The following is a 16785-nucleotide window of genomic DNA, read 5'->3' as shown; positions in this document are numbered from 1 at the left end:
CCAGTATTTGTGTAACTATTTTAGCAGCCTGGGGTGTGAGGTAATAACAGAGGGCCAATGATTCATTTGGGGCTACGCCTGTCAAATAATGCCCAACAACGAAGATCCTGTAAGACATTTTTTTTCCTTTTGTTTTCAGATACTCCCCAATCGGATTGAATAATCTTATTTTGCTGTTCATTAATTTATAACACAACTTTTTTCATTTATGTAGCCCAGGAAATATTTTTTTAATACTGTAAGATATTATAATTGCTGTGACGTAAGCTGATCAGGTCATAAAGTGGAAGTTACATGTATGTAAAATATACATTTATATTATAAACCTTTTGAAATAGTAAATAAAATAAGTACACTTTTCAATTGTATTTAAATTCTAATATTTCAATTTTTAGATATGATATATATCTACTTCAATTTAAGTCATATTTTGTTAAAATAAATTAAGTAAAATAAGCAAAATATATGCAACATTCCATATCAGAAAATATTGCTTGCACAAAGATATAGGTTTTATTTGACCAGTAAAAATTTGCAAATTCTTAATGAAAATTAGCAAACTCACCCAATAACAGAATTTAATGATTATTTTACTTATTCTAGAAAAATAAAGTAAGAAAAGTAAAATAATAATAGTAATTGTAAAAATTTGCTCAATCAGACCATTTTGTTTATTTTAATGGTTATTTTTCTTATACCAGGAAAGCTTTTATTAGTTACATATATATTTATTATTTTACTTTAAAAAATATTATTACTTTGTTTTTATGCAATCTGCCATATCAGGTAAATTAGCTTTTGAGGATTTTTTTGCTTAAGATGTTAGTTTTAAAATGTGACAAAATAAGGCAGGTTTTTTACTAGTAAAAAATGGTCCAAAATATAGTAAACTAATACGAATAAAATAGCAATCTATTCTGCAAATGGGAAATTGTTTTCAGTGTAGGTAAAAATGAGGCAATTACAGTGATTTTGCTTTGACAATTCTTTTTCGTACCGTATTTTCCGCTCTGTAAGGTTCACTTGATTATAAGGCGCACCCCACAAAAATTAGTTTTTATATAAATAAAGAAATTGAGAATAAAGTAAGACACAGCATACAATAGTGCAAAGATCAATCAATCGATAGCTGGTTAAAATCGCAAAACATTGTTCAGGAATCTAACCCTAATTGCCTGCGGTAAGATTGCGACATTTTACCACTAGACCATCAGTAGTACAGATAACATGCGAAAAGGCATTAGAGCTTATGTCATTATCACACTATTTTATACGGTGCTATAAACACTGATTTTCAAAGTGCATTCTGATAGGTTAAACAGTCCCTCTACTTCTTTACCTGTGTTAATAACCTCTCGGTTTTATATGTATAAGTACACAATAGCTGGTATAGTATTTTCTGATTAGATTTAGGCACTAATTTAAGACGGCTAATTTTGTTTTGTCTCTCTTAGCAACCAGTGATTAAAGACTAAGTTTCGACATGTCTTAAAATGTCCCATTACCTCCTGCAATCGTCTCTTGTCCTCAGTGAGGTCCTCCAGCTCGTTGCTGTTCCGGACCCCCGGCAGTTCCCGCCACAGGGTGGCCGACTGCGTGAGCGAAATGGAGAGGCGGGGGGACAAAGGCCTGCCCGGGCTTCTTGGTGGCTCGGGCAATGGTAAGCTCCTCACACTGGTGATGGAGGCGGAGTGGGACAAGGAGTGGGGATGTGGGACAGGGGGCAGGGGCGGTAGAGGACGGCGGGCCGGGGGAGGCGACGGAGCCGGGGAGGCCGAGCTGTCCTCCCCGACTGACAGGATATCGGAGCGGGATTGCCGCAGGATCTCCGAGTTTTGGGCGGCCTCGTTGTATTGCTGGTAGAGTTGGGCGCGATCTGGAGCGATGAGAGAACAGCATTTAGTTAGGGGTCGCTAATCATTTTGAAGCTGACAGCTACCATATTTTCTGGACTATACTGTGAAACCAAAACCTCAAATTGGACAGAAATTTGAAAGTTTTCCTTATGTGCCACAAAATATGGTGGATAAGATTGGAAATACATACAGTATTTATATGTGTGCGTTCCTACAAGAGATATTATGGTGTGCAATGAATGATCAATCGAAAAACATGGCTCCAACGGAAGTCAGGCGCAGGTCGCGGCGTTAGAGTGACGACACTTGACCACTAGTGTTACAAAGTCAAGTTGTCATGATTACCGATTCGGGGCACCTGCGACAGCCACGGGACCTGATTGGCTGTTGAACTCTTTTTAAACTCCCGTCTTCCGAAAGGAAGCCGTCAGACCGTCTGCGAACCTATGCTCTCAGCTTGGCAAGCTTTTGTACTCTCCGACATTATCCTGCCCTGTTTTCCTGCCTGATACCTGTTGGCGACCTTTTTCTGGACCCATTTCTGCTTTTGCTCCTCGGTCCTGGCCATCGACCTGTTTTGCCCTGTTTCCTGCCTGACACCTGTTGCCGACCTCTTTTCTGGACCCGTTTCTGTTTTGCTCCCCTGTCCTGGCCATCAACCTGTTTTCTCGCTGTCAACGACTACCCTCGCTCGTCACGCAAGTGCCACTTCCGCGTTCCTGCCATCTACTACCCGTACCGACGATCATCGGATCGTGGATGCAAGCACTGCTCTCTTTCTTAATAAAAACTGAGTAAAACGAACGCTATTGGGTCCAGTCTCCGTTCCTGGTTTGTGACACAAGTCACATTTCTTTGTATGGCCCTTAGTCACGAGATGTCTCAAAGGACTGCCCAGTTTACAATTACCCCTCCTTGATCTTAAACCAACATGCGGGCAAGGAAATATTCAAAACCTCAGCCTGAGGAAAATAAGAAACCTCGAGAAGGGGCCTGACAAGTGGTAATCCCCCTTCCAGGATGACCGCGATGCGGATTTCGCATTAACAAAGGAAAATACATTAGTTCTTATCTCATTGTAACAGTACCAGAAACACTGATTTGCAATGAACTTGCATAGTATTTTCTCGAAAGACTGTCAGTTTTCTGTTTCTGTCTTTCGCAACGCTATTGACAGGAGAATAAGTGAAGAGAGACTGTTAAACCAATCAGAATGTACAATTCTAATCAGCGTTTCTGGAACACTGAGTAAAAATAGTTTGATAATGAGATAACCTCTAATGCCTTTTTCTATGTAATCGTTACTACTTGTTTTATAGTGGTTAAATGTAAATGATGCCACAACCATGGTTCAAATCCTGTTGTATTAGATGTATTAGAATTTGTGCCAGTGATAGTTACCAATTGATCAATTATTGCTCAAATACAGGATTGTACCGTAAAACCTTGTGCAGTGATGCACACATATAAAAACTGAAAACATTTTCATTCTGCAAATAATTGGGTGCGCCAGGATATAAAGAGCATTTTTAAATGTCTAGCCAATTTGGGGTTTTTAGGTGCACCTTATTGTCGAGAAAATACAGTACAATTAAACATACATTTGACTCGTTTTGTTTTTAACAAGTGCCTATGCAAAACAATTGAACCTCAAAATAATGATATGTGGATACATACATACATACATACATATGCAAACAAATAAACACAAGAAGAACCCCCAAGACACCCTACTGCACAACCTCAGCTGCTTTAACTGTGCATTCCATCAAATATGTGTAAACAAGATGGATGGATAGGTCGGTAGATAGGCTAAGGTTGCTAGCTCGGTAGCTTTGTTGGTTGGCAGGCATGTTCTTTGTTTTCATCAACAGATATTAGTCCTCATTTTAGCTGCATTGAATGGAATGCAACAATATTCAGCCTAGCTTAATTGTTGCGTGTGTGTGTAAGCTATGTGTGCTGTCATCCTTTCAGCACCTGCATGGACATTCACAGTTTCTTCAGTAAAAAAGTACAATGTTCAGGTGCAAGTCTATTACCCACAGGAGCTATAAAGGAATACACAAAACCTCCTCCTCATTTATTTGGTTCTAGGCTCTAGGAGAGAAAGAGGGGTAGAATAAGAAGAGAGGGAACCTGGAGCCTCGGAGAACACAGGTATCCATTGTGAAGTAAAATATGAACAGTGTCTGAAGTTAAAAACATCCCATCAAGAATAAAACCTAAGATGTATTCGGATTATCAAGTATTTTCTCTTAATTAGTTGACCACATTATCATCACAATTTGATGGATTATCTATAAACCATTTACTATTAGAAAACATTAAGAAACAGTTTTGAATAAATATAGATTTTTATGATTCTGATTTTTTATCTTATTGCTAATAAATGATGACTAAATTGATATTTTTAATGAATAAAATATGTTTGGATGTGTGGAAAAGGAGAGAGGTAAGATGCTCTGGGTGTTCAGCACCCCCAAAGCTCTGGACCTAAAATCGCCCCCAGCTCGAGCAATTTATAGCTTGAAAATATGCAAACTAGCTAGGTAAACACCTTTAAATGGTAAATGGTAGATAGTCTGCATTTATGTAGCGCTTTTCCAGTCAATGAAGACCTCCCAAAGCGCTTTACAATGTGCTTCACACTTACCCATTCACACACACACACACACACACACTCACACAAATAGGGAATCAGCCATGCAAGGCGCCTACCTGCTTATGTTGGGCATTAGGGATTCAGTGTCTTCCCTTTTTACATTTATACATTTCCAAATGCCAATCCAAACATTTAGTTAAAAATGTGTGTTTGTTTCTCACTAAAATATTAAATTTCTTCCCCCTCCTTACAAATTCAATTCCATCTGGGAGAAGCTTCCTAACCTGAAATCTTTGCAAGTACAGACGCATACCGGATATAAATGTGCTAATCCGTTTCAAACTTCTTTGTACAGTATGGTATTTTTTTAATAAATCATAAAAGAACATCAGGTCATGTAACTAATACATGACGATCTACCCAGACCAGGAATCCAATAAGGATCTGATTTTTCAGAGCTCCACATCAAGGTTTCGGTAGGAATTTGATTAGTCCTTTGGTCTTGACTGTGGAGTACTAAACTTTAAGAAACAACGTGTGCTTTTAGCACATACGCATGGATTTGTGACACCCTAAATTGGAGTACGTCTAAGTTGTGTTTATTTTTGCTTATTTGCTGAACCCTTTTGTCATTCATCTGAATTGTATTGGTTTGATAATGGTCTGTAGTCTGTACAGCCCTTTGAGACTTCTTGTGATTAAGGGATACACAAATAAACATGACTTGACCTACAACGAAGAACATGCCTGATGACCCACAAAGCTGCCGAGCTAGCAACCTTACCCTATTTACCGACCTGTCCATCCATCTCATTTACACATACTTGATGGAATTCAAAGTCAAAGCAGAAGCTGCTTTTCCCGCATGTTTTTAGAAAGGAGCTGTTGCATAATCCTGCCTCGAGCTTGCAGAAACACACATCTACAATTCCTCAAAAAAAAACAGGCGCACTCACTGAGTGAGTCAAGAGGACGAAGGCCTGTTTAGATTGTCAAAGAAACATTTTGATTCCCATTAGCTACATTTTGCTCTAAACTGTGCGTGCGGTAAGAGGCGGGGGCTTGCGAGTTTTGCGTTTCTGCCCAGATGAATCACACACCATGAAGGGAAATGAGCCAATGCGTCACGCTTTTCCCGTCTGCGAGCAAAGTCGAGGATCTCGAGATAAGTTGCCCCAGCCAACCACCACATGAATAGAACAGATTAAGATTTATTGATAAATTACAAGCGTGGAATGTTTTCTCACTGTGGAGTTGTACTCATTCATCATTTCATACACTTTCACTTAGGTCATTGTGTACTCTCCCGGATCCATTTTGAAAAAGCTTAGTTTTAGGAACTTGAAAGAAAAACAGCAAAGAAGAGAACGGGGATACTCACTGAAAAATTTGGAATTCCTTCTTCGTCTTCCAATTGTGTCCAAAACATTCCTGAAGAAACATAAAGATGGTTGTGAAAAAATAAAGGTAAGGATTTTTAGGTAATTTCAGTAGACCCCGGCATATGGCTACCGCGCTTTACGGCCTTTCACTTCACGGTATGAAATGAGTGAGTCAGGCCCCGATTTACGATATTTTCCCCACTAGACTACATCAACAAGAAACTATTTTGTGTGGCCAAAAACTTATAAAATTCAAACTCTGCGGTGTTCATGCGTACGATGTTTTAAGATGCCTGTCTGCTATTGGTCGACGTCATAGAAAACACTGGTCTGCTATTGGTTTGCATCACACCATCATGAAATGCCGATACACTATTGGTTGCCTCCTACAATGATTTTCCATTCTTCTATTCATAAGCTTGTGTGCTTTGTAAAGACTCTGCGGGTCTGCGATGCAATACTATATATTTTGTATGGTATTTATTCCCTAGGAGTCCCAAGACTTGCAGTGATGCTAAAGGGAGAAGTAAAAAAACATGATTACCAGGGGAAACGAAGCATGCAAAAGAAGGCACACAGAATTACCAGTCTTGAAAAGGTATATGGCTGTAACCAAATGTCAATCGGAAAAATGATTAAGAATAAGTAGGTGTTTAAAGCAAAAAGGTATCTTATGGGCATGGCAATTTTCACAAGTGGAGTTTTAAAATGAGTTTCATTTTTAATTTGCCGTGGCATCCACCCGCTTCTCCACTCGACCAGCTCAAGTCACGTAAATCAATGTTTGTTCTTCCTTTAAATGCATATTTATTTGTAATACCATTGTTTCCTATACAAGTGTAGTTCAAACAAGCAGTACTTACTACTACTGTGTTATTGTAATATTTTTTTCAGAAGGGAGGTGTAAAAGTGATTTAACTAACTATAGTAATTTTCAACCCCTGCCATACAGCAATTTAACTTTGCTATCCCCACCTTAGAACAGAATTATGTTATATTTTGAGGTACAGTAAATGTGACTCACCTAAGATCCACCTCCCCCCAGCTTTTGCTGCGATCGTCCTCATCTGGAACGACAAATTTTCCACTTGTCAAAACATTGTACAACAGCATTCCCATCAAAGCTCCAGAGTGCAAACATTAAAGTAGAAAATGAAAGTAAGTCAGTTGTTGTAATCCACACTTCTATTTCTTCTCTTCTTGGTTTTCTTCAATGCCTCAACCTCCGTTTGTTTCATCACACAACCCGACCACAGTATTACTTGTGATGGAACCACCTCACAATCGATTGGAGGATTCTTCCCTCAAATGTTTTAAAATGATATAAGATTCTGGAAGTCTGATTCTGGAAATACCTGTCTGAAAACACTGTCTGAAATATAACCTAGATGATGAGAACTGATTTATAGAATGACATACAGTATTAACCTTCTTCCACTCACTAACACTTCCTAAAAAGCAGTAACTTCAATGGATCTTTATCTTTGGGACTTCTTGACAAAAATCATGATAAAGATTTGGAAATGTTGAAAAGGGTTTTAATCAAGTGCAGATGAGTTAATGTCAAGGGGATTATCACACAATAAAATTTTTGATCAATCGGCATTGTTTGGAGACAAAGAAATCAAGCAAATTTTGCATCACTGAGTACGTTTACATGAAGGCAAAATTCCTATTGGAATTGGATTATCGGATTTTTAGAGCAATCCGAATTAATCGTTTCAATTTCTAGAGACAAACTAATAAACCCGTTTGCGAGTATTCCGATTATAATAGACCCACCAGAAGCATGGACTTACACTACGTATGAATGTCTACAACTGTTGCATCCGTTGCACAAGTCAAAAAACAATATAAAATTTGTGGTCTGTGTTTTTCAGCTGATTTAGCGTGATGTGTTGAATCCAGAAATCATAATGGTTTTGCTCGGTCAGGACAAGTTCCTGAAATATGTCCGCATTATTTTTTTGTACGTTATTGTTCACACGTACATATGTATGACACATGTTAGAAAAAAACCCTGAAGTTTGAACAATAGTGACACAACAAGCAATTTATGTTTACAACCATTCATATATATATTGCTGGACAAATATATATTTCTCCAAGAATCATTAAAGATTAAAAAATTAGTTAAAATGTTACCAAAATGTCATCAAATTTTTCACATGGGCGGTCTTTTTTACCCCAAATCATTTTAGCACGCAAATTTAACTTGAGCGAGATAAACTACTGCTTTTTCTTGATTCGACAGATCAGACATCAAATGTGAAGTGTTGGCCGATGTATATACAGTATGGACTGTAGCACTTTTGCTGTCAGGGCATTAAATAATTTGAAATTGTCCAGGATACATCAATCAATAAACATAAGGTTGTTTTAGCAAGTAAACTGGAGTTTGTGTTCATCATTTGTATCTGTATTATATGTCCCAAATGCTTCAGGGCTTAAAATATCCCAGATAAGGAAAATTAAGCACAAGCAACCGGATTACCCGAATGTAAAACGGAAAACTTGCAGTTGGACTAAAACCTTAATCAGATTATCGTGCACGCTTACACATATTTACCTCATCGGAATAATTGCAATATTCCATTTTCAATCGGACTGTTGCCTGCATTTAAACATACCGAGTGCTAATTTATAAGACAAGAATAAAATCAGATTCAGGGACCGCCTCGTCCTCTCTGTTTACCTGTTGTAGCGAATATTCGAGTTCTGCGATCCCTGGCAACACCTTCCTCCTCTTCCATCTCTATAAGCACCTCATTTCTTCTGGTGGTGGATTTACGGATGCCCAGTCTCCTCAAGCGGGCCTCGGGACCCATATGCCGGAAACTGCTGGTTCTCGTCAAAGAGCCGCCTCCCAGTTCCCCCACTTGCTCTACCCCGTCTGTACTACACTCATCGGTTTCTGATTCTATACCTGATAGACCCTCTATAGAACCAGTTTCCTCAAACTCTATTCCTCCTTCTGCTTCATTATCCCCAACATTATTACCCTCAACGTTTGATTGAGACGGATAGTTGAGAATTGGGCAGCTGCTCGGCTTATACAACATGTTGCTGACAGATAAAAAAATCTCAGTTTCTGTCCGACTGCTTGTCTCCTTCTCAGAATCAGACTCGTTCACCTCACTGCTTGGTTCCTCAGTTATTTTCACATCTACTGACTGGAAATAAGGGTGAGACGCGGACTCTTTATCGGCTTCCTGGTTTTGATCCTCCTTTTCTCTGTCTAGCAATGTTTCAGAAAGAATGTTTGCGGTCGTGTCGGCATGCATGGCCGAGAGCCGGTCAGCATGCATGTTTGGCTGGCGCTGCTCCATACCTCTCAACCTTTCCACCTCCAAAGGCTCTTCCTCCTCCAGCTCTGGCTCAGGTCCAGAGTCTGTGTCGTCCTCTTTCAAGCTGTCGAGTTGAGTCTCTGCAGAACCCTCAGGCACATCGTCGACCTGGCTCGTCTCAGTCGGAGCGAGTCCTGAGCTTGGGTCTTCCGTCAAGTCCTCCCCAGAATGTCCAAGGATCTCACGTACAACGTTTTTGGCCCACTTAAGGTGAGGCGCTTGCGAATGGCGTTTAGGCTCCTCAGTCATACTCCATGCGCCACTCATTCGGATCCGAATGGCCTCTTTCTCTTCTGGGCTCATCTCTTCTACATTAAGCCCCTCTAAGGCAGGTAAAATTTCCTCGAAAGTCACCTGAGATAGGACGTCAGCGTAAGGATTTGTCGGGAGGGAAGACAGTCCATCCCTCTCGGCAATTTGTTTACTCTTTTCCCTCCACTTCAAGAGGAGTTTTTCGGTCTCCGAGTCCTTTTTAAAGGGGCCGATTTCAGCATATGGATGCTCGGGTTTCCTGGCTCTCATTCCTGGATCGTCTCGTTGGCTGTCCTCTGTCCACCTGGCGTTGTCTTTTTCAGCTACCTTGTGGCTATTTGTCATATGCTCTTCATTTCTCCTTGGTGAAGAAGCCAGGTCATCTGAAGGCTGCCGACTGACATCATCAAGACTTTGATCAAGACTTTCAGAAAGGAGGTTGCATTCTTTGTCTTCCTCCTGCTCAGCGCATGACGGCGACATCCTGTCAGGTTGCGGTGACGCTTGCCCGATCACGCAAAAGACGTACTTGGGCTTCTTTTCCTTTCCAGCAAGTTCCTCATCATTAGCATGTTCTTCTCTCGTCGGTTGCTCATGGCCAGGAGAGGAGGGAGTGTCTTTAGCATCCCCGCCCTCCCAAAAGTCCTGACAGTCCAGGAACTCCTCTCGCTCATCTTCGTCATCGCCACCGCTTGACACGGTCACAAAGCCATCCTCTCCTGAAAGCATTCGATCTCTGTCAGGCCTCCACCCTGTCTCACTTCCCTTTTCGCTTTCCTCGCTGTTGCTCTCTCCCTCAGCATCTCTTTGCCATTTTACTCTGATACTCCCGCCACTGCCAGACAGATGATCCAAATCCTCTTGGAGTTCGTCTTCTCCATCTACGTTTACCCCCTCCCACTGCTCTCTGTAGTCGCGACTCAAACTTTCAACACCTCCTCCTTGGCGTTCTCCCTCTTCTTCTCCCCTTCTTTGGTCAATAAAGTCATCCTCCAGAGACGATTCTTGGCTATTTCTGCCGCTCTGTGGTTCTAACCACATCCGTCTGAGCTCCGGCGCATTGTTCACCATTTCTTTAATGTCTATCTCACTTCTTTGCTTCTCTCGATTCTCTCGCTTTCTGAAGTCCTGTTTGTTTTCTTTTTCCACTTCTTCGTAGCTGTCTCTGGCTCTCCTGTGTCGCGTGTCATAATCCATACTGCTGCTCCACTCACCACTTCTCTGAGATCTCGGCGGCACCCCAAAGGCTGCCTCCTTGAGATTTTTCTCATCCCACTTCGAGTCAGCCTCTTTTTCCTTTTTTTGCCTTTCCGTCCTCGGGTTGTGTGCTCTGTAGTACTCTTTCTCCCGCCTGTCGCCAGACTGTGTTCCCCCTTCCCACGCTGCTCTCCCGTCAACTTCTCTGTGTCGCCCCCGGTTTCGCTCCCCCTCTCTCCTGATACGGTCTGCGTCTCTGTGTCTGTAACGATCTCTGTCCGGCTCCCTCGCCGAACTACCCTTGCTCTCCCCCTCACTTCTGCTATGTTGATATATCAACTCTTCTCGCTTGTTGCGGACCCTTGCTTTTTCACGCCTTGCTTCTCGTTCATCGCTGTCTCCCTCACTCCTCGTGCCCCTCCCTTCGGCACTCTTATAGGTCCTCTCCTCCTCTTGATTGTCATGATGCATGCGCCGGTTTCTTCGACTATGTGGCGAGGATATCCTGGCCTCGCTCCAGTCCATGTTATCCCTTCTTCGTCCTACATCCCTTTGTTTTGCGTCCCTCGAGGTCCCATAATGTGGGTTTCTCCGCTCTTCCCTGAATCCAGGATTGGACTCCTGGTATCTTTGCCAGGATTTTTCATAATTTCTCCTTTCGCCTCTTCTGCTCTCTCTCTGATGAACTCTCTCCCAGCAATCAGTGTCGGTCCTTCTAGGTTTATCTTTTTGGCGTCTCTGTTCATGACCTTCATCCCGTTCACGACTCCTCATCCTTGGAAATGTGTCACCTTTCTTGATGTCCCATTCCATAGTCCTTTCAAAGTCTCTTTCCATGTTTGACAGTGGCCTCCCTTTTTTCCTCTCATCCTCTTGCCTCCTTGCTTGCCCATCCTCTCGCAACCTGGTCCTTTGGGCTTGATCTCCCTCGTAGAACCTCTCTCGGCGATCAGTGTCTCGGTACCTAGTCTTTTCTTTGATTTTCTCCGCTTCCCAATCTTTCTGTGCCACCTTGTCTTGAACCTTTTCCCACTCTGACTGGGCCGTTGTAGCCGGCCTCGGACTGGGATCCCTGGAGATTCTTCTGCCTGGCTGAAGCTCACGGTCAGGAGTCTTGGAATTTGACAAAGTCTCGAAGAGGGTGGCGTTTGGCCTTTTGGTTCCCATGGTAACATTATTTGGAGAACCTTTGGAGACATTTAAACCCGATTAATCAGACAAATTTTTGAAGCAAATGGGAATTTCAAGTGCAAACAGTACAAGTTTTATAGGAGCAATTTAAGAGGGCTGTACAAGTTTTAGCCATTTTCATGCCACACTGTGGCATAAACATGGAGTTTGCTTTGGGTTTACCAAGCCGAAATGAAGACGCCGGCTCAATAAAACAAAAAGGTGACACCCTTTTACAGTTTGCGAAGAATGCAGCACAAACTTGCAAAGCCCAGCATACCAAAGGAGGCCGTAGAGTAAGCTAGGGCCTGTTACACATAGGCACGGCATTTCACACATATGTCAAGACAGAATAAATTCCGCCTTTCACAGGGGCAAAAAAAACCCACTCACACTGGTGTTGGTGTGAAAATCTCAGGAAAGGAAAATCCACTCACCTGAATGTGAAGTTGTGGGGAGAGCTGGTCTCCCCCGGTCCTGTTCAGTGTTTAAGCATGTTGATTGCACAACACACGAAAACTCCTTCACATTGTCATAGGTGACTTATAAAATCTCTAACAAGTTTCCAAACGGAGGCTACTTATCTGGTGAAAAAAAATCGAATGTTTTGCTGAACTCTCCTCCACTTTCTCACTGCCTTCTCCGACTCTCCCCACCTCCTTCCTTCTTTAAATTCCCAAACAAGTCTCAACAGATTGACACTTATCTTCTCCCCTCCTCTTTCAACCCCCTTGTGCCTAGTTGTCCTCTGTAAGTCACTCTCACTCAACTACTCTCTCATAAATCAAGTACAAATGTTGCAGGGTCTTGTCCTCTTCTGAAACCTTTTTTCCCTCCTCTCAGAAACCAAGAAAAGCACACAACTCTGGCTGGTCGCTGCACTGCACCCATTCTTCTTTCACCAAACATAGGAAGTACAACCTCCTTGGTGTTTCTGTCCGGATCATCTGATTGGTGGATTCCGAGCAACCGGGTGTGGCTGCGCAACAGCACACAAACTCTCATGCAGGTAAGGTGATAATGGAGTGGGGGAGGGGAGAAGAGGCCTCGGAAAGATAACACTCTTGGAGCGGAATTTGTCAGGAGAATGGAAAGGATAAAAAAACACATTTTGGAATTATTGTTTAATAGACGCAATATCAGAGGTTAGAACATCAGTCTTGTCTGTCGCATTTGGCTTTAAAAACAATATTTAATGCCTCCAAATGGTTAAAAAAATCGTTAGTTTATAATAACAGTATTGATTTGTATCGTAAGCAAAAATACATAAGCTATCATATAAACGTGATTTTAAAAAAAAATACTTGTAGGTCAAGAAATTGGCATTTATTTGACATAAGAAGAGGATCACCTAGAGACCTGGTTTGATTGTCTGCCATTTTGCCCCAAAATATCACACACACCCCTTTCTTTACTTCTTTTTCTCTCCTTTTTCATTTTTCTTTCTTTACTTTTTCTTTTTTTCTCTCTTTTCTCCCATATTTCCTTTCCCCCTTTTTCTTCCATTTCTTCCTTTTTTTTAATTCCCCTCTTTTTTCCTTTTGGTTCTTTTTACTTATTTTTTCACTAGCTTTTTTTCTCATTTTTCCATTTTTTTTCCTTTTTGTCATGTTGTTTGAATTTCTTTTTTGAATATATTTTTACTCTTTTTTTATTAACGTTTCTCTTTATCATATTTCCTTTCTTTCCTTTTTTATTTCCTTTGTCTTTTTTAAATCTTGGCTGGGCAAAAAATATAAAGGAAATACCCTGCTTTTAGGTCATTTAGTTTCTCCGTAGTTCGTATGCTTCCTTGTGCTTTGCAGAACTCATTTTCAGTAGAACTACACAATACAGCAACATCTAGTGGTCAAATATCACACACTGTCCCTTTAAAAATGACTTATTTTCTGAGTTCACACTAGCATGTTTTTAAGACGAGGGAGGAAACTGGAGAGCCCGGAGAAAATCCAACCATCAACAGGAAGAAAATTGAAACTCAACATAAAGAGGCTGGTGACCAGAATTGAACCCAAAACCTCTGAACTGTGAAGCAAACGTGCAAACCAGTTATCCACCATGACACCTGTTATGTTCCAATGCATTAAAAATCCACCACTACACCGTACATATGAAATGGGAAAAAAAGGCTGGGGTGGAAAAACATAAAGCTTAGCCTGTTCACTTTCTAACCTATTACATTCATCCATCCATCCATTATCTGCCCCGCTTATCCTCAGTAGGGTCACGGGGGTGCTGGAGCCCATCCCAGCTATCTTCGGGTCGTGGGCAGGGGACACCCTGAACTGGTTGTCCTATTACATTCAAGTAACAGAATAATAATAATAACAGAGTACTAAAAGAATAAAATGAAGTCACCATTGTTTCAAAAAACTCATATTAGAATCAGCTTAACTCATCACAAAGCATACAGGACTGTTCCAGGAAAAAACTGTGATAAAGTTCTTTGTTTTCTTTGATCCAATTTTGAAAAAAAACAAACAAAAAAACAAACATTCCACATTCATTGCACATTATAAAAATGCAAATACCCCATCTCAAAATATCAAAAAGTGATTAGATATAAAACTATAAAATATTTGCATCATTTCTGTTAATTTGTAACAAAACCAGAACACATTCGTTTTTCAATTGCATCACTGTAAATAAAGAACTAAATCACAATACACACCCAAAAAATACAATCAGTCAAAAATAACCCAAGTTTGGGTCAAAAATGTACAAACCAATACTGTGTTACTTTACAAAGGAAATAGCACAAAAATTGTGCAATTTTTTTCGGACAAAATACTTTTGCAAAAAATAGTTGATTGCTTAGTTGGTTGGATAGTAGTTTTTGTTTTGGTTTCCTCCCACATTCCAAAAATCGCATGTTAGGTTAATTGGCCGGTCCAAATTGTCCCTAGGTGTGAATGAGCGAGCGAATTGTCCGTCCTTGTGTGCCCTGCGATTGGCCGGCAACCAGTTCAGGGTGTCCCCTGCCCACTGCCTGAAGATATCTGGGATGGGCTCCAGCACCCCCGCGACCCTACTGAGGATAAGCGGATAATGGATGGATGGATATATATATATATATATATATATATATATATATATATATATATATATATATATATATATATATATATATATATATATATATATATATAAATATATATATATACATACATGTTTAAAAAATGATCTTCTAAACTAGTCTGTTTTTTATTTTTCCACTCAAATTCCATGTTAATGTTGCACACATTCTTGGCAATAATTGCAATACATTAGAAATAGTTGTTGACATATTTCTCTTGGACAGCTGTAGAAAAAAAAATACAACTCGTTTTAGTTTGTTTAATTCTCCAGGATCGTAAATTGTGCAACTGTGGGCATCTGCGTTTGGAAAAAGACATTTTTAGAAGTCTTCCTCCCCGAAGGAAATGCATTAGGTTCTTGTAACTTAAAGCCAAGAGACTTATATGGTCATTTTGTGCCAAGGGGGGGGGGCAATTGTTATGCAAACAGGCTTTTGTTTTTGAGGGGTCCGCCGCATGATTAGGATGTGTGACTTATTCACACTGAATAGTGAAGAATGAATGCAATGCCTTTGAAGAGGAAACTGGGTTTCAGTTTATCAGCTGATTCTATTATTTCCAGACTGCACCTTGCTGAGTGGATCAATAGCTAGAATTAGAATCAGAAATGTCAATATTCTCATTGATAACAACAAAGTGAAGATTGTATACAAGTAAATGAGACGTGGCACTCCAGGCAAAAAAGTACTCAAAAGATGAAATAATATTTTTAAAGATTAGGATGCATGGGTGATTGATATAATATTTTTTAAAGCATTACAAATATGTCCTAAAAATGGAAGGAATTTTCATTTAGCAGTTATAAACTATTTCTCATCATATATACTCATTGTAGAATGAACTTGTTTGTGTTGATTTCATATTAAATCTTTTCAGCAGTTTTAGTTATTTAGTTCACTTTGATGTCAAACTGTCCAAATTTTAAGCACCTAAATGTCTTTTTTTCCTCATATATATAATAATCCTTGTGTTTTTAATTGAACAATGCAATTTAATTATTCATGTATTTATGGAATTTATTTCAAATCATTGTTGTGCATAGCAAACGTTGATAAGGAAGGAAATCGGACACGCTGGCTATAGATGGAAGGACACGTCTTTGGATCAACTCAAGTAGGTCGGAAGGAGATTTTATTTATGTATTCAAAATTATGCCAGAATTTTTATTTTGACTTTATTTCTTTTCCCTATCTTTTTTTTCTTTTTTTTCACTTTTCTATTTACTTTTCTTTTTCGGTTTTTACTTTTTCATCTTTTTTCTTTCTCTTTTTTTTTTATTCTTTCCTCTTTTTTTAGATTTCTTTCCTTCCCCAACTGTCCTTTTTTCTTTTTCTGTCTTCCTTTTTCCCTTATTTCTTTTTCCCTTTTTTCCTTTATTTTTTCCTTTTCTTATTTTCTCCTTTTCCCTTTGTTCTTGCTAATTCCCTTTTTAATTTTCTTTTTTCTTGTTTTCCCTATTTTTTAAAACAATGCGCAAAAGATAAGTAGAAATATGATTTTTTTTTCCCTTCTTCCTTTTTTGGGTATTTTGTGCAAAGCTAGCCAGAAAAGTGAGGTAAAATAAGGTTATGTGTGGTTCACTTTAAGTCTCTGTAATTTATATTCTTCCTTGAGCATTTAGCACTCGTTTTCAGTTGCACTACATGATAAAACGACCTCTAGTGGTCACAGATTACACACTGTCCGTTTAAAAGAGAAAAGTAGAGATACAAAGAATATTCTGATAAATAGGCATTCTTTCATATCTAATTTCCTACATTATATGTTATAATTTGATCAGATACTGAACTGTTTTATTTTAGCTGGTATTTGAATGTTGTAATTTGTTTTTTTTTTGTTTTATAATTTTATTTAAAAAACAAAATGATTTAAAATGAAATACAGGGCGAGTCAATTCAG

The 16785-nt window shown here is 39.7% G+C and overlaps 1 protein-coding gene and 1 long non-coding RNA gene across 3 annotated transcripts in view; one reads left to right on the top strand and one right to left on the bottom strand.

The window, feature by feature from the left end:
* Positions 1–12780, bottom strand: part of arhgef5 (Rho guanine nucleotide exchange factor 5) — a 23598-nt gene extending 10818 nt beyond the window's left edge. Inside the window, exons 1-5 of one of the 2 annotated variants that reach the window (XM_088326893.1) lie at positions 12247–12780; positions 8539–11826; positions 6868–6910; positions 5843–5892; positions 1506–1876 (exon numbers count right to left, since the gene is read on the bottom strand). In XM_088326893.1, the coding sequence (XP_088183019.1) occupies positions 1506–1876; positions 5843–5892; positions 6868–6910; positions 8539–11806 (3732 nt within the window). In that variant the 5' untranslated portion in view covers positions 11807–11826; positions 12247–12780. The remainder of the gene's footprint in view (positions 1–1505; positions 1877–5842; positions 5893–6867; positions 6911–8538; positions 11827–12246) is intronic. The other variant, XM_088326895.1, reaches the window with a different exon arrangement.
* On the top strand, positions 12530–16000 carry LOC148372243 (uncharacterized). The gene is made up of 3 exons (XR_015849528.1): positions 12530–12559; positions 12653–12818; positions 15929–16000. It is a non-coding gene; the product is annotated as an uncharacterized LOC148372243 (long non-coding RNA).
* The last annotated feature ends 785 nt before the right edge of the window (positions 16001–16785 follow it).

This window comes from Urocampus carinirostris, chromosome 2 (genome assembly GCF_059441175.1).
Source record: "Urocampus carinirostris isolate Australia breed hairy pipefish chromosome 2, RoL_Ucar_1.0, whole genome shotgun sequence".
NCBI lineage: Eukaryota > Metazoa > Chordata > Actinopteri > Syngnathiformes > Syngnathidae > Urocampus > Urocampus carinirostris.
This window is presented reverse-complemented; position numbering and strand designations above follow the sequence as displayed.